Source organism: Opisthorchis viverrini, assembly GCF_000715545.1.
Source record: "Opisthorchis viverrini unplaced genomic scaffold opera_v5_2, whole genome shotgun sequence".
NCBI lineage: Eukaryota > Metazoa > Platyhelminthes > Trematoda > Opisthorchiida > Opisthorchiidae > Opisthorchis > Opisthorchis viverrini.
This window is the reverse complement of record NW_008751658.1, coordinates 4,930,501-4,952,223: the sequence shown is the minus strand read 5'-3', so window position 1 is coordinate 4,952,223 and position 21,723 is coordinate 4,930,501. Positions and strand designations below refer to the sequence as shown.

General features: G+C 43.2%; 1 protein-coding gene across 1 annotated transcript in view; it reads right to left on the bottom strand.

Annotated features, from left to right (window-relative positions):
- The window catches only part of T265_12500 (hypothetical protein), a gene marked incomplete at both ends in the record, with an annotated part of 174,272 nt that overhangs the window by 8,598 nt on the left and 143,951 nt on the right, over positions 1 to 21,723 (bottom strand). Inside the window, 10 exons of the mRNA XM_009164024.1 lie at positions 5,223 to 5,502; positions 5,664 to 5,831; positions 6,745 to 6,873; positions 7,751 to 8,137; positions 9,962 to 10,188; positions 10,286 to 10,545; positions 14,526 to 14,652; positions 17,149 to 17,304; positions 19,494 to 19,864; positions 20,239 to 20,377. Of these exons, the coding sequence (XP_009162288.1) occupies positions 5,223 to 5,502; positions 5,664 to 5,831; positions 6,745 to 6,873; positions 7,751 to 8,137; positions 9,962 to 10,188; positions 10,286 to 10,545; positions 14,526 to 14,652; positions 17,149 to 17,304; positions 19,494 to 19,864; positions 20,239 to 20,377 (2,244 nt within the window). The remainder of the gene's footprint in view (positions 1 to 5,222; positions 5,503 to 5,663; positions 5,832 to 6,744; positions 6,874 to 7,750; positions 8,138 to 9,961; positions 10,189 to 10,285; positions 10,546 to 14,525; positions 14,653 to 17,148; positions 17,305 to 19,493; positions 19,865 to 20,238; positions 20,378 to 21,723) is intronic.

The following is a 21,723-nucleotide window of genomic DNA, read 5'->3' as shown; positions in this document are numbered from 1 at the left end:
CATTTTTGCCATTTAATCTCACACCAGACCCAGTATGACGGTCACTTTGTGCCTGATGTGCGAGTCTTGACTGTGCTAGCGCACACTGCGCCTTGAAGAGCATTCACGATTGTTTGTCCTTTCTTTGGTTGTTGGTCCTTAGACGCGTGTTCCCATACCAAAATCTTTACATACTTTGGGATTCACCTCATCAGACTGGCACTGCCCTTGGCATGATCTCGAATGAGACGTTTCTCTCTTTTCTCCCATATTCTCCTGTTACTCTTTCGCATTCATCGCTTGCACTCACTTTTTATGTTTGTGACCATGCTCTTCAAAAGTAAATGATAATAAGGCGGAAGGAGAACCAATCAGTCAAATCAAGCTAACTCTCTGTTGGGTTTCGGCCGAGGGATTTTGGTGTGTTAGGGTGGGTGAACAAGTGTTGGGCCGATGGGGAAACCTACATGTGTTTTGGTCCGGTCTAGGGTCTGGTTCTTCTGGTTCGGTCCATTTGATGGTCCCTCTTGAATGTCGTTTGATATTTCTGTCCGTCTGTGTGGGTGAGCTGGTGCTAAGATAGTTGTGTAAGAGGGATGCTGTGACCTTTGGTCGGGTTGGGATTTCCGCTCCCCACCCCCCAGTTTTTGCTAATGATTCTAGGTGGAGCGCAAGGAAAGCAGTCTTGAATAAAGCGAGTTGACACGTGGCTATGTGGTTGTCAGCCAGCCTTTCTAATCACACGTCACTTTTTATGATTTCACCATTGTGAAAAATGACACGGACCTTGTGTTGCACACAAGCATGGTGTGATTATTTAATGTAAACTAAAGTGTAAGGTAATACCGCTCTCCAGGTTTGGATTAACGACAGGGACTCCGCTGGTTAAATGCGTGTCGGTTAGTTATCGTAAGGGTCGAAGAGCATTGGAGGGATCGAGTCATTCGTGTCCGACTGGTTCATGGCGGTTTGAATGCAAAGGGTTGAATGATAACGCAAGATAGGGCTGTGATGGAGTTGAGATAGCTTTTGGTTGACTAAATTAGGGGCCAAGCTAAAATGTGCAATCATACGATTTGTTCGAGCCTTTCGTACCGCGCGCCATTTAGTATACATCTATCTATCTTCACTGTATATGTGTTAATTCCCCCGGCTAGCCATCAGCCTGAGCTTCGTCAAAGTTCCGTTCGAATGACCAAAAAATGTTCATCTACTTTCCCCAGACGTACATCCATTTTTCAGAAACAATACGGCGACAAAAGCCATCATGTTTTTAGTGCTTATAGGTTTCACAGCATTCTAACAAACCAACCTTGCTTGAGTCCTTAGTCGATTGCTTTGTGACGCGTTAAGTGAACTTGATGATATGTGAGAAAGCGTGGATTGAGCGTAAAAATGCCGATTCCAATTCACTGAACCATGTAGAACTAGATACGCAACGTCGATGGGTCCCAAGTTAACCCGGCTCGGAGGAGCTAAGCATCTGTGCGCTCTGTGCAACATATGCATTGCCCCAGATTAGTAGGAAGAAGATCCAGTCACTACGGGACATTTCTGAGAGTCTCGCCAAAGCGTCTTCACAATATCTGAACTAACCAACGTCCGTCTCGTGTATGAACAAGGGGAACCGAGTAACAACTTGGGCTATTAATTCTATAAGTATATTCACATTCGGTGATCATCAATTTCAGACATGCCTGACTACCGAATTTGTACTCAGCCGGTTTGAAAGCAAAGAGTGAACGGACGGGTGAAGCGCCTGGCGACTTCACCCAGCACACTGCGCAAGGCCAATCAGTATGCCATGGCTATAATGAGCGCGATAAAATGTAAGCTGTACGTTTGGTCAACCGCCTAGTCTGTACACGTTGTCACTGAATTCCTCATGCCCTATTACGACCGAGGAGTTTTATCAAGCTTACCTGGTCACATCGGAATGTGCATAGTCCATTAAAATGTCCTCTTTATTCGCACTTTCTTGATAATACGCTTGTACATACTAAAACATATTTTTATAATAGGCAGCAGCACCACCAAAACACGCCTAGCTGAAAAACCGTCCATCAAGACCCGATTTGTTCCCGCTTGGATTGCCAACCGTTATGAATCAGTGGCATTCTAATTTGTAGTGACGGCTTGTTGTGAAATGCCACCACTGGTTAAATCACTCCAATTCTTTGGTTATAATGAAAACACCTTTGATCGTGACAAGGAAACAGGCAAAATAACAGGACATGGTCGTAGGCTAATTGTCCTGATCAAACCCTGAGTGCGCACCAGTTGGAATCTAATTCATCGCCACAGTCAAAGTAATAGTAATCCAAATGAGTGCCCAGTCGACTTGCTCCTGATTCAATAGGAGTTTGTGCACCATGGATCAAGGCTTCATGAATCTGGGCACTCCATAAACCCGATGATAGTGTGCGGGTTGATAGCGTTTGTTTTCACCAACGCTTACCAATCACCTCCATTCTAAAGTACTGTTTATAAGATTTTCCACTGGTCCCTGAAGTAAACGTCTATGAGCACAGTAGTAAGATGTCCGCACTAAGACGTGAGTGACTTAACAGTTTAAGAAAATACCAGGTCGCGTTCGTCTGGATGCGTCTGAATAACCATGGGAACCGCTATAAACGCATAGTGAGCAGTCGTGTGAAGGCTGGACGACATGTTTGGTTACATTCCTGGCGAGCTGGGCACGTGTCATGGTTAATGCAAGGCATTGCCTCCCTCCTAGCTGATGGGAATACAGGCCAAGAAGCCTGCGTCCAACTAGTTGCATTGCTGTCTAGAGTCACCTAGGCCAACAGGTGGAAATTCAAAATAGGTAGGGAATTTTTCAATTATTTTGCTAAAACACTGAATGATTTCCAACGGTGTGGTAGCTCTGACCAGTTTTACGAGAAGTTTTTGGAATAGGTCGAATAGTTTTGGCGGAACTTTGAAACAAGGCGCGACAAAAACCTGGAGAGCTCAGCTGAACCTGGCCACATTCGACAGTAGTTCAGTTCTTCCGTTTCAGACGGGCTGAATTACAATACGTGATAACACCAAAACCCAACGTCCTCACATTCTTGGTACTGGAAGAAATACGACAAGAACTCGCAAACAAAACTTTGCCAAAACCACTGAAGCTTAAGCTTAGAGAACAAAACTTCTGTTCACCGAATTGTATTTCCGCCTTGACTCACGATATTTCTTTGCATACCTCTGGCAAAATAAAGGATTTGGACTTTTCTGTATCCGCAACAATGTCTAGCTAGTTGATGAATCACGATGCTTGCCGACTGGGCTTCTCAAACCACGCTACCAACTATATGCACCAACCAACGAAGTTGAGTAAGAAGTAAGGATAAGAGATGAATTGTCAGACGAGATGAAACTTGGTGTTGCCAAAATAAACCGTGAGCGAGGTCACAGGTAAAAGAACTATTTTGGTGGAGTGCTACACCGAGAGTAAAATGTTGCTTATGCAAAGGTAGCTGCCGGACATGCTTTTTTACCGAGTACTCAAGTTTAGTCATAAAGAATATCTGCCAACGTGGGTCCCAAAAGACTAACCATGGTGATGGCATCAATTTCGTTTTAACTAGTACCTCGAAAGTATTGTCTGACACTTTTCATGTACTTTTTTAAATTTAGATCTTTAAGAACTGGTGCGGCTAGTTTACCCAGACCGGAGCGAATATCTGGGTAATCACATGAAAAAATTCAGTTTCTCTGAAGGAGACATTGGTAGAATGTGACTGTTTATCAAAAGAAGGCTTGACCCTGAGAATTATCAAGGTTCTCAGGGTAGGCTAAAAGCTTATAAACATTTTTCGAGCAGTGGCCAACTAACAATAAGGCAGACTGTTTATTGCTGAAATGGGGCGAATATTTACATGGGGTCTCTGAGATTTCTGAAGTTCGTAAAGTTGAAGCATATGACAACCGGAAGGTTTAATTCCATTGAATTCAGCGAAAGCACTCATTTGCGAACAAATTTGGTTTGATTTCAACGTCCTTATTTTTACCGGAAAATGTATTACTGGTGTACAGATTCTGGTGGTCACTCTTAGATTTCCCTGGTTTTATTAATCCGTCACGTTACCTTTCAGTTCCATAGAAGCGATGCATCTAACCATGCATTTTACTCCATGCTCTTCCGTCTTGCACGTATTGCGACAGACGAGGTTGTGCGAAATTAATTGATCCTGCGACCTTGTTCTTACGCATGACGTGCCTGTAAATTAGGGTGGTTATTTAAATTTGCCGCTTATTGTATTCGTCACACCACTCATCTGGTGAGATGCGGTGAAGTGTATTTGATTCAGCGAGCCTAGCGGCATTCGGAGGAAGTGACGAGCATATGATAGATGAGCTGGTGATCTAGACTAAGTTGCACTGCGGAGAGACTTCCGGTGGTCATTTTTGCACAGTCATACGGAGTGTGGAAACGATCGAGGGCAAATCAAATCACTGCTTGGTGGTCATTACCAGCGACCTCAGTTGTGCTGACCGCTGTCGTCTTTCTGGGCGGGAAGTCCTTAGACGGATAACATTCGTGAGCAGAAATATTGACGGACATGGTCCAGTCACGCGATCCCTCAATCTCTACACTGATAAAAAGCACAGGAACCAATTCAGTCACTCCCTCAATACTAAACACCCACTGTTACTTGTCAGATCAGCGGTGAACTAAATTGTGGCAGCTAGAACCTGTAAATGCGATAATGCTATGTGCTCCCCTCAGATCTGGTTTAAGAGAGTCTGTCTCTTTACCAGCGATTGATTGGGCGAACGAGAGAACTGGGAATGGCTTATCCATTAAAATTAAACAACAAACCAACAAACCCACGCAACGTACATACGATTAGTAACCCAGGTTAAGCACGGGATTTAATTATCTTCTCGTGGGTCCGGCATACTACCCAATGTAACAGCAAGAACGAGGTGGTGGTAACTAGAGACAGTGGCAGACAAACATTATACTTCTTCCCACAACTTTTGCTTTTGCGTACTAGCTTGTACCGTTATAGGCCCCGCTGATACAACTTAAACTCGCTCGTATAGGTCTGAAGCGGAGGCTACAAACCAGAGTGAATATGACCTGCACTCTGACTGGCTCGTCTGCTAGTCAGCTAGCCAACAAAATGAAGACTGCACCCAGCGCCGAAATTGCCTTTTCATTTAGATGGAATTCTCCAACACCAACCGCAGAATACTACTCAAGGCGAACTGAGAGTTGTCAACATACTCACCGGTAAACCAAGTATTCCGGAGTGCACACTTCACGAAGTACCTCCAAATCCGTGATCAGTCCATCGTGACATTGCAGTTTTTGCAGTGATTTGTCCGACACAGGGAGTGGAACCACATTGCCAAGTGCCATACCGAACTGAACAGCCACTGGATGTTCACTGAGTGCGTAGATGTCAGTCGACTGCCTCCAGGTCAACAACCATTCCCGATCATCTTTGCTCAACAAAGATATCACCTCCGATGAACGATCTTTAGAGGAATCAGATAGAGATGGATAGTCTGTGAACGTTAAGAAACTTCGAGGACGAAACGGTCTATTTATATTAAATAGTGACTGTGTATCAGTACAAACTATTCAGTGCTTACATCGGTAATAGGGGATGTGAACTAATTAAACCTATGGATAGTTTAGGGTCATACCTTCTGAAACGCATTCTTACCTGTGGGTGTGTAGAATTCGGAAGATGCAATGCTATAGTTTCCCCATCCGCAACAGTTACCAGCTGAAACACGCATGCGGTAACATAGGCCTGGCTGTAGATTCATAGCCAAAAACCGGCAGTCGACCGTGAACCCAAGCGTATGCCATGCAGCTGGACCATTGTTGGCTAATAATTAAAGGAGGCAAATGTATTTGGATAACAAATAATAAATCGGCGAAATCAAGCAACCACAAAAAATATAGCCTCAGTCACAACAAGTTATCTATCCGAGATCGGCAACTTGGTCAGAGCGTGAACATGCTGAACTTGAGCTGTCCCAAAGCTAGAAAACCGGATGGTATTGAACGTGTAACCTACCGGGAAAGGTCAAAGGTGCTTCGCAGATTCTGTGAACAAATATCAATGACTTTGAAGACCTGCTAAATGCCGAAGTAGCATAACCACCTGTGTCGTAGCACCGACATGAACCTTTCGATGCTTTTGTCGCACTCTGCCATCTACATGTATCGCAGCTATGATGCGCATAAATACTCATGGGATACTGCGGAATGAATGTATAAATCCTGACTTATACCTAATTTCAAAGATTTATCAATAAACCGCTAATCCCGACAGGTGTTGAATCCATTTCAGTAGACAGTCAATCCGATCCAGTTTTCGCCAGTCCAATGTTTGACAGGAATTACTGACAAATGCATAATTATACTTGTTCTGTCGATGACAAAAAACATCGTACAGTCCAGTGCAACTCACTAAACCACTGTATACAACTTCGGAGCCACGTTTTTTGGAACCGCGATACCGTCAAATTTTCGGGCTTCCTGTATAAATAAATGTCATTCATACCACGACTGGTCCAAAATTCCTAAAAGATAATGATGCTGAATTTCACAGAAATACTTGAACCGAGAGAAATGCCGATTCACTAACATTCATTTGTTGATACACTTTGACTGACCGAGGAACTTCATTGCTGATTAAAGGCTGATAAAATTCGAATGGGGGTTCTTGAACACATTGAAAATACAGGACTACGGTTTGACACAGAGATGTAAAATAAGGTTGTGTGCAAACGAACCTGCAAATTTCGCGTCAACACGATAGATGAGATCTCCACCGACATCTACATCTGATGGTGCCCACGTAATTAGGGCCTCCGTCGGATGAACCTCTGCCATGCCTGGACGACCTGGTGGTTTAGGAGGGTCTGGAATTCGCAGAAGTAAACAGCTAGAGTAAAATTGCTGTGAGGTCTGCACAACTTTATATAGAAAACCTCGAGCTTTTTAGTGTTGAAAGGAGCGAACAGGAGTAGAATTAACGACCAGAAAGCGGTCTCTGTAGAAGATCGCTCCATAGTGAGAAAACTACATATTAACATCATTTCAGTCGAACATAAAACAGCTGAGAAAACCATTGTTGACCAACTAACCTTAATCTTCAGCCGGATCTCTTATTTATGATATTTTTCAACTGCATATGATGCACATAGGCACTGCACCTGACTGATGAGTATCAAGAAGGGCGAAACCGATCCTGAGTTGTGGAAGAGCTTTCAACAACCTTATGATTAGCCTTCCATCGAGGCTGGTGAGTTGTTAGATGGTTTGAATTACCGGTCCATCTTCATCGGACGTGGTAAATGGTGACACCCGTCTCTTCACTCCCAAAAGCAACCACCTCGTTCCAGCTGGGAACGTCCATTGCTGTGTCATTCTATACGTTCAGTTCCTATTTTTTGTGAAAAAACTGCATCAATAGCTTTTGACAAGTACCCTCATATGGCTTTGACAGGAGGCTCAACTGAATCCAGATGAATCTCTCATCTATGATGGTCCGCTTGAGAAGTGTGTTACTTCTAAAAAATATTGTATCCATAGATGTTATATTGAAATATGCAGAGGGCAGAAAGACACGTTTGATTATGCCCGTTATCTTATAGAGACTGACTGAAAATACAACAGCATGAAGTTTTGTTAAACAGGCTATGCGTACCAGATAATTTTAAGTTATGCACATGAAATGGCCGTCCCGAAGGATATTGGATGAGTAAAGATACGCCCGAATCGTATTCAGTTACTTACCTGCTATCAAGAGTCTAGCTTGGGTTTTCGCCTTACCGGCCCGATTTCTTACCACACATTTGACCACTGTACCTGCTTGATCCACATTCAACTCTGATAAATATAGCCAGAGCCAACCTCCCGGTCCAGTCCCCAGTTGAACTCCGGGGCCATCCGACAAGAGACACCCACCCAAATACCAAGCCGCAACGGTCGCCGATGAATGTCCGGTCTGTGCATTGACGACGTCGGTCGGATAGAGGTCGGCGATGGCTTCGCGATGTCCATGAATTCCGGGAGGAAGGTGGGCGAATCCTGCAAGCTGGCAACTAAAGCGTGCTTCACCAGAGTGAATATTGAAATAGGCGTCCCGGAGTGGGCTTGCGAATGTTGGTGCCGCTGCTGGGACTGAAAGTAAACGATCACTCGAACATGTATGTTGACCTTTTACTGGAGTGTACTTTATAAGGTGGCACAATATATTTATTATGTTACTCATCCCATAAGAAGTTCTTATTTCAAGATGTCATCCAAAGCTTTTGATGTCAATATGATTCACAGAATGCTATGAAGCATTGAATCGTCTGCAGCACTGCTTCGATGTTACCGTTGATTGCAATGAAGTTATAGGCCTCTTTCGAGCATACTTTGTCTGCTCCGTCCATCATACTTGTAACAGGTCCTCCGCACTCTTATTGGGTGGTGGTGGTGGTGGCTGTTGTGCTGACCAGAGTGTCTTGGTTTGTGGGACCTGGTAACATAATTCACTAGCTTTTACGGGATAGTCCAGGAAACTATTTGAATGGCCCTACACTTCCTTTCTCATGGGTAGCAGATACAAAGCGATATGAGGAAATCCAGAAAAAATGTTATAAGCTGTACGTCACATAGTCACAAAGGCACCATTAACAAAACATCACGGTACTCGGGACCCACAGAGGCGAAAGTGTATCAATTCGCAACTTAGATGCTACAGAAAATGTTCGTCACTGCTAGTGTGATTTTGAAACACGTGGATACCACCGCTTTTCTTATTATACAGAATACGCTAGCAAATCGAGTAATTAGAGTGCAAGTAGCTTTCTATCCGTTCTGCTATTCATCCTGAATGCAACGCCACTGTCATGATGGCAAGAAAACTGGAGACGGGGACATCGATGATGAATGAACTAATATAAGAACTGTGGAATGCTTGGTCTTTGTGCATGATTTATCTTCACTCATTCAATATACTATTAGCCATTCCGACCTAATTAGCGGTCTTAGATAAGCCGAGTTGACGGTGTGGTTGTCAATCAACTTAGGAGCATTAGAAAAAACCGGGGGATGGGGGTGGAAACCCCGACCGACCAAAGGTCACAGCATCCCTCTTACACAACTTTCTTAGTACTAGCTCACTCATACAGACTGACAGAAGGTTCAAACGAAGTTCAAGAGGAACCATCAAATGAACCGAACCAGAAGAACTAGACCCTAGGCTGGCCAAGACGCATATAGGTTTCCCCATCGGCCCAACACTTGTTCACCCACCCTAACACACCAAAATCCCTCGGCCGAAACCCAACAGAGAGTTAGCTTGATTTGACTGATTGGTTCTCCTTCCGCCTTAAATCTCGACCAACCTCGGAACCTAGTCACTTGGCCTGACGAAGCTTTTGTGTCAAAAGCGAAACGTTGCCCAGCAATAAATCTACCGATTGTCACCAAACTTTTCCGAAAACGATGACTACCCAACTGGTTTCAAGTATTTTTCGTGTAATTAGTGTCCAGTTTAGTCATCTGACTTGATTTTTCCTAAGTCATTTTGGTCTCTCATCTTCTCATAGCGGTCGGAAAGGTGAGTTCCAAACATGTGCTCCCAGTTTTGTGTTACCTTCCCAGTAAAATACCGAGAAAACTAATACTGTCTTTCGCACCTTTACCAGTCTGTATGGGGGTGATTCTGACAGAGAGATCTTCAATCGAAAGTTGGTAACCAAGGTAAAAACGTGATGGTCTGCCGTAAAGTGATCGAACGAGGCAAAAACTTGATATATATCCTCCACTGTACGGGATCGGGAGTCTGTACGTGTTTTAAGACCCATATCCTAAAAGCCAGTATGCGCGAACATGAGAACATGTGTTATATGACCAGAAGTTCTCTCAAATTCCATACTGTGCTCTATCCTCTCCAGCAGTCTACTTACGCGGGTAATCTAAATAGCGTAATTAGTTCTTATCTTAATTACTCACTTAATGACTGTGATGAACTGTCTCGTTTCGTAGATTTTGAAGTAATCTTTTTCTCCGTTTCGTCGCCTGCCTCCTCGATTCCGTTCTCATGAATGACCTCATCTTCGATGGGGACCGCATCAGTCAAGGTGTCCTGTCTGAGGAGAGTCAGTTTATTTCGCAATTCTAATGATGCATCGTCCATGGAAGGGATGTGACCGTGTCGTCCAGTAATTTCGGAATCCGTTCTGGTTCAAAAGGAAGCCGATAGAAGTAGCTGGCTGAAATCATATCCAATAAACCTGTCTCTTCTTCTGGGTGCAACAAATTATAAAGACAACTTACTCATGAGGATCAAGCACATCCGAAAAGCTTGGGATCGAAGATGCTCTTGAGGATATGTCACTCAAATTACCTTCGCCGTGAGCTGGCCCACAAGATAGCTGCCGAATGCGTTGTCTCACATCTTGAGCTAATTTGGCGGGGTGGTCATCGAGGTGAGTATCACTGAGGGTAGAATCCAACATACTACGGTCTATGTCTGTTGGTGATAGGGGTTCTGAATGGGTAGGTTGCTTCTCCTTAGGTGGGCTACTACAGGGTCGCTGAAATTGGATTAAAATAACAACTCCGGTAAGTATAGGTGAACAAATGAAGTGGGAGATGCTTTCCGATTATTGCGAATTTCCCTCCGTGTACTCGTACACAGCTTTTGCTGCAGTCCCAGTAAACAAAAAAGAATGAACAGGACCTAACGCCACTGCTGAACATCGAGCCTATAAGGACATGAGTCCTGGCTACTTTATCAACTTGTCAATATTATCTAGACGTTGTCATGCTCCAAACGAATTTTTTTGTTCGACTTTCAATTTCACCGCCATGTCAGCTGGCTCTCTTATAGGTATGTGTAGAATAAAACTTTACTGCAATAATGGGACTACTTCTTGCCATTCTTCTATAGATTACACAGAAGATGCGAGGAAGCGTGAAAAGTGCGTGATGTTTTTTGGCCGACAACTTCCTCCAAAGGTAGAGGTGCCTCCGTAAGTTGAGCAGACCTTAGAACTTCGTGAGGCTGTCACTCTCCACCAAAATTCTCACTTTTTACCGAAAAATGCGGTGTCTTCCAAAAACTAGACACAGCACCAACCAGGTACGATTAACACTGGAGGGAACAAAATTATGCTACTAGATAGCTAGTGGAAATCATTTTCAAGCCTGGAAATACTGTGCCGTCCACGAATGAGACAACTTTAACCTTTGCCTAGCATAATTGGAACGTAGTCAGAGGGTAGGCAGATTAAAGCGAACATTCCAGTCCCGCAGACGAAGCTTTCCCTAATGAAGTCGGGATATACCGATCTTTGGCATCGTGTTCTGATCATGAGACAACGCTACTGTCTACAGCACATAACGAAAAGCTTGCGTGTTTAGACGCTGTGCCAGGCTTGCTAGATTTGAGCAGATCGAATATACCTTATGGCCTCACGATTCCCTATTGCAAATGGTACCGTCAAAGGAACGAACAAAATGTTTTATTGAGCAAGGAGGACAATACTTTTCAGCCGTCGTTCGAACAACCGTTAGACAAAAAACTCGCGAACGAGGAAACTCACGATGGGTTTCACGTGTTTGATACTGCAAGTCTTATTATTCAAACTCCTTGTGATGAACAAAGCTTGCAGTATAGTCCTTCATAACGGTAAACACTGACGTTTTCTATTTCGATAATATGCTTACAGATATCCGCACCTTTTACAAGCAAGCTATCAAATTGACTCAAATCTTTGCGTTTTTTGCATGGTAGACGCCGGAGTCCGTGGTGAGCGTCCGAATGAGGCCTTACCTGTACCCTCAGAGAGTCCTCGTAAATTCATGTATTCAGCTTTTTCTCCCAGCCATGAGCCACCGCATGACGATAGAGTGACGGCTGTAGTTGCGAAGCATCTTGTCAGTCATCTCAATTCCCCACTTCTCTTGACCTCTCCATCAGTCGATCCTATCTCAGAATTTTCGTGGATAGCCTCAAAACCTACTGTAGTACGCTTATTACTCATTATGTGACGTCGTGATTACCGACCAGAAACTGCAGGGCCATTAGGCCTAACGCAATGATGATCTCACGATCAATCGCCCCTGTGTCATGCACCCAGAGCACGACACCTCGGCAGAGAGGAAGTAGATCGGATTGGGTCAGTTTGAATAATGTTCTGCACTAAAGATGCTTGAAAAATTATCGTTGTGTCTTGTTGTCGAAACGCGATGAGATATATTCGGGCAGCGGATCTCCGTGGGAAAAGGTCATTCTCCTGGCCTCCGTTTTTGGGCTAAGTCAAACCTTACCCTAAAGTTGAGTAGACGGATGACTGTTTAATGTTTTCACGAAAGCGAATATTCTGATTTAATCAGGAATACTATAGACCTAAATATCAGATGTGACCCTGCTTAAGCGTCTGGAGAACCACTGGATTTATTGCCTTACTGTGCAGAAAAGTTCATGTAAATTATCATAAAGTAAACTACTCATAAGGTGGCTGAAAAGTTTTTCAGAAGGGAAACTACTCACAAGGTCGCCGAAAACTCTTTGACAGCCCACGACCGGTTTCGCCCTTCTTGGGGCTCATCATGTAAGCGCAGTCCCCGAGTTTCCGTCAACGTTGTAAAATACCATAAACGAGAGATTCAGTTGAGTTTCCCATGAAAACCAAATTGATTCGCAAATGAGTATGTTTGTCGAAATTCATGTGAATTAATTTCACTCTGGAGCCGAATAGAAATTCGGAATACTTGGAAGACCCTCCAACAGATTTCTACTCGAAATTTTGTTGGTCGTTATTGAATCTATCTTGACCTTATGATAGTTCCACCCCATAAGCTTGGTGTTGCAGAGTGATACCCCTATTACGAAGAGCTGCTCAGAGATTCAGTGAGTTTCCCATGAAAACCAAATTGATTCGCAAATGAGTATGTTTGTCGAAATTCATGTGAATTAATTTCACTCTGGAGCCGAATAGAAATTCGGAATACTTGGAAGACCCTCCAACAGATTTCTACTCGAAATTTTGTTGGTCGTTATTGAATCTATCTTGACCTTATGATAGTTCCACCCCATAAGCTTGGTGTTGCAGAGTGATACCCCTATTACGAAGAGCTGCTCTCAAGTGTAACTATTTTGGCTCAAAATAACTTGAAGAACCATCGAAAGCAACAAATTTGGAATGCCTACTAAGGGTTAAGGCCACATGCTTTTGTTTATTTTTTCCGCCTATTTTTAAATCAGGACTTCCAGATTTTCAACACCCACCTTCCAACGCATGTGTTCAGTGAAGTTGTTATCAATGTCAGTCTATTATGCAAAGAGTTCCCAAAACATTACGTGGCATATCTAAATGACGCAGCCTGCCATTAAGACCAGTCCCGACCGAGCTAAAAGTTCGCAAATTTCAGGATGAATGATGCCTTCCACGACCTATTCATTTGCTGATTCTGGGGAGAAACGATCATTCGGTTATTCGAACAGTGCGGATCGTGGTCTCACTGTGGCAAACTAGCTTTTCCTACCTGTTCTTCACAGAAGTGAGGAGATAGTTGATCCTTAGATGTTTTGATACAGGAATCGATCTGGCTCTGAATAAAATCTCTAGAAAACCTTCACTGTGGCCCATGCCACCGTAAATTCCTCCCGTCTTTGTTTCCTATGACAAAAGCCACTCAGGCTCTCTGAATCATCCACATCACGCTTTTGGGCATCATCGACCACCACTTTCTTCCACTCTTGATTGCATTCGGCGTGAGTGCCCTCTGCTTCACAGGCCTTCCAGGCTGCTTGGGTGTCAAACGCAAATGGTCTCAGAATACTTGAATGACGCTAACTCTCAGGCCTGTTTTACATGCGAAACAACTGTTCCATCAACTTCCTTTTTGCATTCCCGTACGGAATTTGTAGTACCCCACCTTGGGTAACCTATCCAAGGAGATTGGCGAAGATGTTCTTCCCCCAGCTCCAGGTCAATCAAATTTTGCTTTGATGAATCTATTGCTCACTCCAGCAACCCTCTAGGTAAATATAACCCCCTTTCCCATCAAAAATAACTAGCATTTCCTGTTATCCTTCAGCGATATCCCAAAGTAACTGCCACACTGTTCATAGTGAGGCCATGGTGAAACAGTGGTATTCACTCATGATTGGGAATGCTGTTGTTGTGCCCTCTGAGCATCTCCAGTTGAGTGCCTGGGCGCCGTACAGCAGACCCAGCCAAGAAACAGCAGTCGATCAACGAATTGTCCTCAATAGTGTTAAGCAGCTCCTCGACCTACAACACGATCCACCACATACAAAATCAATATTAAGCAAAATTTTAGTGGAAGTTTTTTTCGGGTATGTTGAAAATCTAAACGTGCTAAGTTAGACTGAAGCGGAGGAAATTCAAAACATGAGGACTCGTAACAGCTTTTCTCACTTCACGCGTATTTTGACGCGGAGTCACATGAAGACTAGCAGGTAGAAACATACATGCTCCATAGTTCGGGGGTCTAACTCGGGTGTAAACAATTATGGCGAAATGTAAACAAAACTTCAACTGACCTTGCTTTTATATGCTTCGTAGTATACAGGGAGACGTTCGAGACGATATTCGATGTTTTGACCGTCGCTGTTTTTCAGCGTAGACAACCATGGATGCTGTAAACATTCGGCGGCCGTTGGCCTGGACCTATACCAATTAAAAAAGTACAAGAACAATGTACTTCCTCCACATTTTGATACTAACGAAGCGATCGAATTCGGTTATGATGGAAAGGTGAGCACATCCCTAATGGAACAAGAGCAAAACAGCCTGACTTGCAACCGATCAGTAGTTTTAGAGGGCGAATCATTACAGTGAGGTTTATTACATACTGAATTATCGCTCACTCCTTCCTATCGAACTGAACCCCGTAAATTGATCGTTTTATTGAAAAATCATCCAGGTATCCAAAAATACGTATTTGTTTATGTATGTATACGCATAACGAATGCGACCAGTTAAGGTTACTGAAACGGCTGCAATGTACGGATAGTACGCAATGAGATTAAGTGAAATCAAACTAACGCAAATGCTGACTTTAAGGAATTATAGGTTGATATTAGAGTGTTGTTAACAACTGAATTCAGATTTGGCATGTAGATAACAAAAGTAATGCAATTCAAAGGCCAAAACTGAAAAGCACTCCGCAGTGAAGTACCAAATAAACAAAAAAGGATGGTACAACCACACTGACTATTGGTTGCGATTGGTTTCCTTTTACATTAGTCGATGTCTAATCCTAATGTCTCCATCACCAGCGGCCAGCACTTTGTGTGTGTCTACTTTGAGCAGTGGTTTACAAGCATAAAAATCTCGTTATCTGTCTTTTGGGTTCAACATGTTAAATACAACATTGCTTTCACTTCACAGAAGACCCGTTGCCGGGAAATCTGAACACCAACCATTAGGATGATTACGCAGTCATTTTGGAACACAAATCGTACTCCTATTTATAACTAGATAAGCTGGACCAAAGTATTTTGTAGATGTTCACTCACTAAAGGGCTGATAACATGCAAGCAAAGTTCTAGCTTTACCTGTTACGGTTCGCAGACGAATGGTAGAAGACGACAGCAGGCTGCGTTCCAACTTGACTTTATGACAGATTGGGATCCAACTGGGAAATAACGAGTAGGACGTATCATTTTTACCAGTTTTCGTTCGGAGAATTCCAAGGCTGTTCCAATTATTGCCTTCACAGTTAACTATATTTAAATACTGATACTTTTAGTGGAAAGTGACCGTGACTCTAATTTTCCGACTACATTTTTTCGAGTTATTGATTTTTGACTAAACTACTAGGTATTGAGAGATCCGGAATGAAAAAAAGAGGAACATGTGAAAATAACTAGATTTGGACCATTTAGCTTGATTCTTATATCACCGTTAAGTCTAAAACATGGGCAGAAAATTTACTCAGTGCCAAGAGTCCATCGGGCATCCCCGTTCAACTCAGCAGCTAGGATTTGCATTTCCAGAGCACCGAGGCGACTTTATCCGTGATAAAGGTCAGAGGCAGGACCCGATAACTGTCCTCGTCAATATGTGACGGAGTGGTGTGTTCCACTCAGTCTGTAAAGTATGATCAATGGAAGTTCCTTCGCTTCCATTTCACATTATCGTTTTTTGCGCAAAAAAAGCCGATTGTCAAATCAAACGACGGTAAGACATGTCCTCGGAAATTGGAATCATCTGAAAACGATTTTTTCATGGTTGATGGATCACAAGGTCCGCTTCAAACCTATCTGGAAATAACTTGATACGTGCGAATGGCAAAAATCGTTAGAACAGTTCATTTGTATCCTTTGTATCGCAAACAAGGATTTATGGGTCTTCGATAGAGTCGCTGTTTCTCACTGAACCGTTTCCTACAGTTACGATAACCTTTTCCCTAGTGTGAACATCAGGCTTTTTTCTGGCACCACAGTAGTTGCGGATGCATTAAGCCTACAAAGACAAAGATGGTCGCATCATAGTATTCTTAATCAATACAGCGCGTGTCTGCTTCAGAGTCATTGCCACGGGTGTGTCTACATTCAACCACTAGTGGTTTTGCGGAAACCTATCTACTGGCCGAATTCAGGAGTACGAAATTGCGCTGTTAGGTTCTTCGCATTCCACGCATTCAATAATAGTAGATCCAGTATCATTCTGACAACTCTGTGAAGATTAGTCAAACACTCGTAACAAGTCAGAGTAATGTTTCGAGTATGAGCTACTTCCAACATAGACTGCCACAAACAGCTACTCACTAGCAGGTCTTGATTGGTGCATTTTGGTCAACAGTCGTACGTTACCCCTCCCCTAATATCTCCAATTTATGGTTGAAAATTCCGGCACTCAGAAATGACAAATTTTACTCTTATTAGGGTAGTAAATTTTGCGTTTGTTTTGGTGTCAAATTATTTCCCTCCGTGCATAACAAATCAGGTCCAATGTGTCCTCCATTTGCTCCTTCTAAATAAGGTTTTTATCGACTAGCATTTTCCGAATGGAGTTAAATCTCATTGTTTTATATAAACTGACACTTGTTCCACTCTGTATTGAGTTAGGTTATGGAGATTTGAAAGTAACTGTAGTTAAGACAGAGTCACGGCATCCTCAGCTATGAATGAAAACAAAATTATTTACAAAAAATATTACCCCGGATTAGGCTGCAGTAAGTCCCTGATGAATTGCTTTGCATTGTCAGAAATACTGTCAAACTCTGAAAGATCCATGCTGAAATTTGCGTTCAGGATCTGCTCACGGAGTGGCTCACCAGAATGTACGTCAAAGAAAGGACACCAACCAGTTAATCTGAAATGAAAGAAGAAAAGTACACCGGTGAAAGTTCATTCAACAAGAACAATTGCCTAAACATGGCGTTGCCACCTCAAATTGTTGAAAGTTATGATGAAAGTGTTATGAAATTTCGGAATCGCAGTATATTAGGGGGATTACGTGTCTGGTTTGGTTTGACTTGTACAGTTCGACATACGTTCAAACCAACGGCAGAATTTACGACGGAGCATCGAAAACACCAGTTTACTTGACCTGTTTACTCATCCTGGCTGCCAAAAAGACAAATTGTCCAAGCTGGATTGCTTTGTCACTGAGTATCTGAAAATGCCGCTGGAACATCTAGATTAGTTCGAGCTGCTTGCAGAGCTGGAGTAGGTGATAGTTCATGCACAGCCGCACGGAAATCTTACGTTTATCAATGAGGTGGGTCGGTCAATTAATCACAGATGCAACAGGCATGTGCACTTCTGATCCCTTTTGCGAAACACATGGTTTAACCCCGTGCAATCTAATGGTGCACACTGTGGCGTAGGTGGCTGAAATGATCTCCCGGCGATCTTCGAATTTCGTGGAAGGATAAGATGTTGGCTTCTCTCTCTCGGGAGAGAACACATTTGGTTGATCAGTTTGGGTGGTCTCTCTAAGGGAGAAAAACTAATTTACAAGTTAAAAATAAGTGTTATGTTGGCAGTAACACAGCGGTATGTATGGATTTTTGTGTGGCTAACAGTGTGTTCATCAGCCACCAAGAGTCGGCCGATGCACATTTATCAACCGATTAGCTCGTTCGATAGATTCATTAAAACATCTGAGTCGTTGTGTTTGTCTTGCCTTTTTGAATAACGGATAGCGCAAAACCTATTATTGCAACAATAAGCTTACGGAACATGATGGTATTGTGAGGAGATTCGGTAAAATTCAGTAGAGATTTCAACCTTCATTGAACCGAATCCCTGCTGAAAAGCCGGAAAAGACTGTATGACTATTTCATCCTCCTTGGAAATCAGCAGTAATGCGTACCTCACGAAACTCAGAGAGTTTTGAACCCGCGATCTTTCGGCCGGTAATTGGACACCTAACCGTTTAGCCAGGAGTTGCTGCTCAGCAGTGTGATTAGTTCTTACGAAATCCCCTCCCCGGGTTCGGCTAAGTAAAGGGTTAAATGGAGCTGGAGAGTAAAAACCCCATTTCTTTCAAGATGAAATCCTCTCTCTTGCCCACCGAGACACCCGAAGACAGTCGGAAGACATCTTGACCACAAAAAGAGTGCTGTAACTCTGGTTTAGCTGATTACAACCAACAGCAGAAAACATTGGAAAGAAATTCAAGTGAACTGTATGCCACGTAGTGACGTGTGCATTCAGTAAGGGTTGTACGCATTTGAAATTACCTGTAGATGCAAGAAAGTCGCCCAAGCTAGAAAATACGGCCACTTGAAAACCCGTTTTATAAGCACCTTTTCAGTGCACTTGAATGATGCACACGCTGCTACATGTCATACGGTGGCCGAAACGCATGATTCCGGATGTCCAGTGGGACGTGATTTGCGTTTTTGCTGACGCCAAACCGAAATCATTGGCCAAATCATCAGCGAGTGGCAGGATCATGTACGACGGACCTTCTCTAATGGCTAGTGCCAGAATTCGACGTGATTGATACAGAAATTTGAATAGAACATCATCCTCCACCTATTGATCCTCAGGAAGACAAGGTTATCCTTAGCACCACCGTATGGCTGTGTAAGGAAGGCACAAAACCTAGGCTATTCGTCCCTCATATTACAACTACCCGCCGGAGACTAAAAACGTCTTTTGGGATTTTTTGAAGTCATAGTAGAACCCCCTTGATATAGCATATAATTCACAAGGCCGGTGAAATCTTTCGATAGCCCACCACCATTTTCAACATTCTTGGGGCTCGTCAAGTATGTGCACCCACGAGTTTCTGTCAGCCTTATGCTCCACTTAATAGTCATATTATTTGCCATCCGCTTATCCATCAACCCAAGCCATTTGTATGGCAGTAATCTGCACACGATTTTGTTTCACCTCAATCTAATCAGAAGTGTAAATGGACAGGCCAGATAGTATACCAGTTATGCTGCAGTTTTTTGGTATGCGAGCAAATGTGTACGGTATGGGAGAATTATCTTTTAAAAAGAGCCTTTACGTGTAAGAATCGAGTAAATTTTTACTTCAACTTACAGCACATAGGTGAGTACACCCACACTCCACATATCTGCTGCTGGTCCGACCGAAATAGGTGACTCAGCGTCCGTGCTCGCCGACTGGCTTGCTGCAATTAGCACTTCAGGAGCAGAATATTCCGGTCGAAATCGTTGGGGCGGATAACAGTACACCGGACCAGCATTTGACTTGTTCACCAACGGCTCCGCGGACGAGAAACCAACCAGTTTGATAAGACTACTCAGAACGCTCATCTTATGACGATCCGTCTCCCTCAAACCCATGGTGTCACTGACTAGCGGTGACAAGGCTTTGAATAGGTCAGTATATGATGTTTGGCCATCCCATGTTTCTGCGGTCACGTTTCGAGCAAACAATAGATTTTCCGGCTGAGAATAATAAAATTTAAGCATATTAGATCAGGGAAAAAGAAGAATAGACGTTCGAGGAGATCTTATGATTCTGGTTATCACGCGAAAACAGCAGGCTTTTTCGTAGCTATGGTCATGTTAATTTAGCAACTCATTCCTTAAGATATCTTTTTCGGTACCAATAATATCTATCGTCAAAAATGTCACTTAGTAAAATTGCAAGCTTTACAGACAATCAACGGATAAGAAGTTTAAGTACCAACTCATTGCTTTGTTTTAATTTGCAAAGCCTGTACAGTTTCAACTCAGCTTAACCAGTCCTTCAGAGTATTCTAATACGAACAGAACCAAGTAGAAGGGAAATTTTTAATAAAAGCTAATAATTTACATACCTGCAGATCAAGATGTACGACACATTCAGAATGTAAATGCTGCACGGCCTCAAGGACCTGCTTCACAACCGACGCAGTTGCATATTCTGACCAGTTGTTACAGTGAAGCATTGCCTTCAGTAAATTGGGACCAGTAAGCCTGGAGAGTGAAAAAAAGTAAATGCATGAATCTTATCCTGGTACACCATGGACATTTAAATGACAGAATATTTTCACCTACTAGAATCAAATTTACCGTAAGATTCTAGCCGCATGGCTCTAGAGCGTCACACTACGTCAGGTTTCACTATACATGGATAGATACGAGCACACGTAGAATGATAATTCACAGGTTTTCAGGGTGGATCTATTTTATCACAAATCTGCTTATTCAACCATTAGCAACTAACTGAAAAACAATAGTTTGTTTTCTTCTAGAATAAGACCACGCCAGCTCCCCAGTGCACTGCACAGTTTGATGCTGATAGTCTGCAGCTGCCTAGTTTTAGCATCAGCGCATTTGTGTTATTTTTAACGTGGTCAAACACGGCAGGAAAACACCAACTGGATTTCTAGCCGATGGCAAACAATATACAAGTCACGTTAATTTGTGACCTCTAGGTTGTGAGCTTTAATGGCCATGATGAATGATGAAGCGTGAAAACCGTCGGTCTTGGTGTGCAAGTACGCAAGCCGTTAAAGAACACACAGAACAACAGCTTGTAAGTACATAGAACTGGGTCGAACGCTAGTGTGGGGGGTTTAGGTACTAGTTATCTACATAATTTACACGTCGATTTCACTATAGACTTCGCGCTATGCTACCACAAAATTTGATGACGTACGCTCAGATGGATGCTACACCTTCCACTAGGCCGTTTCTAACCAGTTTATGGCGTGGCTTGTTCGCCGAGTTACCTGGCCGCGTTTTTTGTTTAAGCTCATGTCAAGGGGCTGTAGAAATAAACGTAGCTGGCAGCATTAACGAGCGTAGCAACAATATTCCGCTTTGTATCTACTTGACTGTCAGGCACTAAGCACTATGAACATCTTTTGTCTCGTGTTGTTTTCCCTAGGACATCAGCCCAGAAGCAAACTTGCCCATCCATCGAATTAGGACCAGTTGTGGTCGTGCAAGTCATATAACGTTTTCGTACGAGAATTCTCTACTTCACTCACCCATAACCTATCACTTCAGCTTCGCCTCGTTGTCTCCGTCACGGTGGTCAGTGAGACAAACTAACCGAAAAATTTTGCAGCTCGTGCGTTTGATTGACTGCACGGCATGGTTCAATGCCAATCGGCTTGACTCAGCAGTGCAGGTGGTCAGTTCGTTTATATACCAGGTCTCAATTCGATTTGTTACTAGGAGTACCGCGAAAAAGCCGTTCTTTTAGAAAGATGATTACTGTATGGAGGTCACAGTAAAGAGGCTCTTCTTCGTTCTGTTCACTTTCTCCAGACGGACGCACAAACAGCCAGGTGCAGCTGGAAAAACTCTCTTGA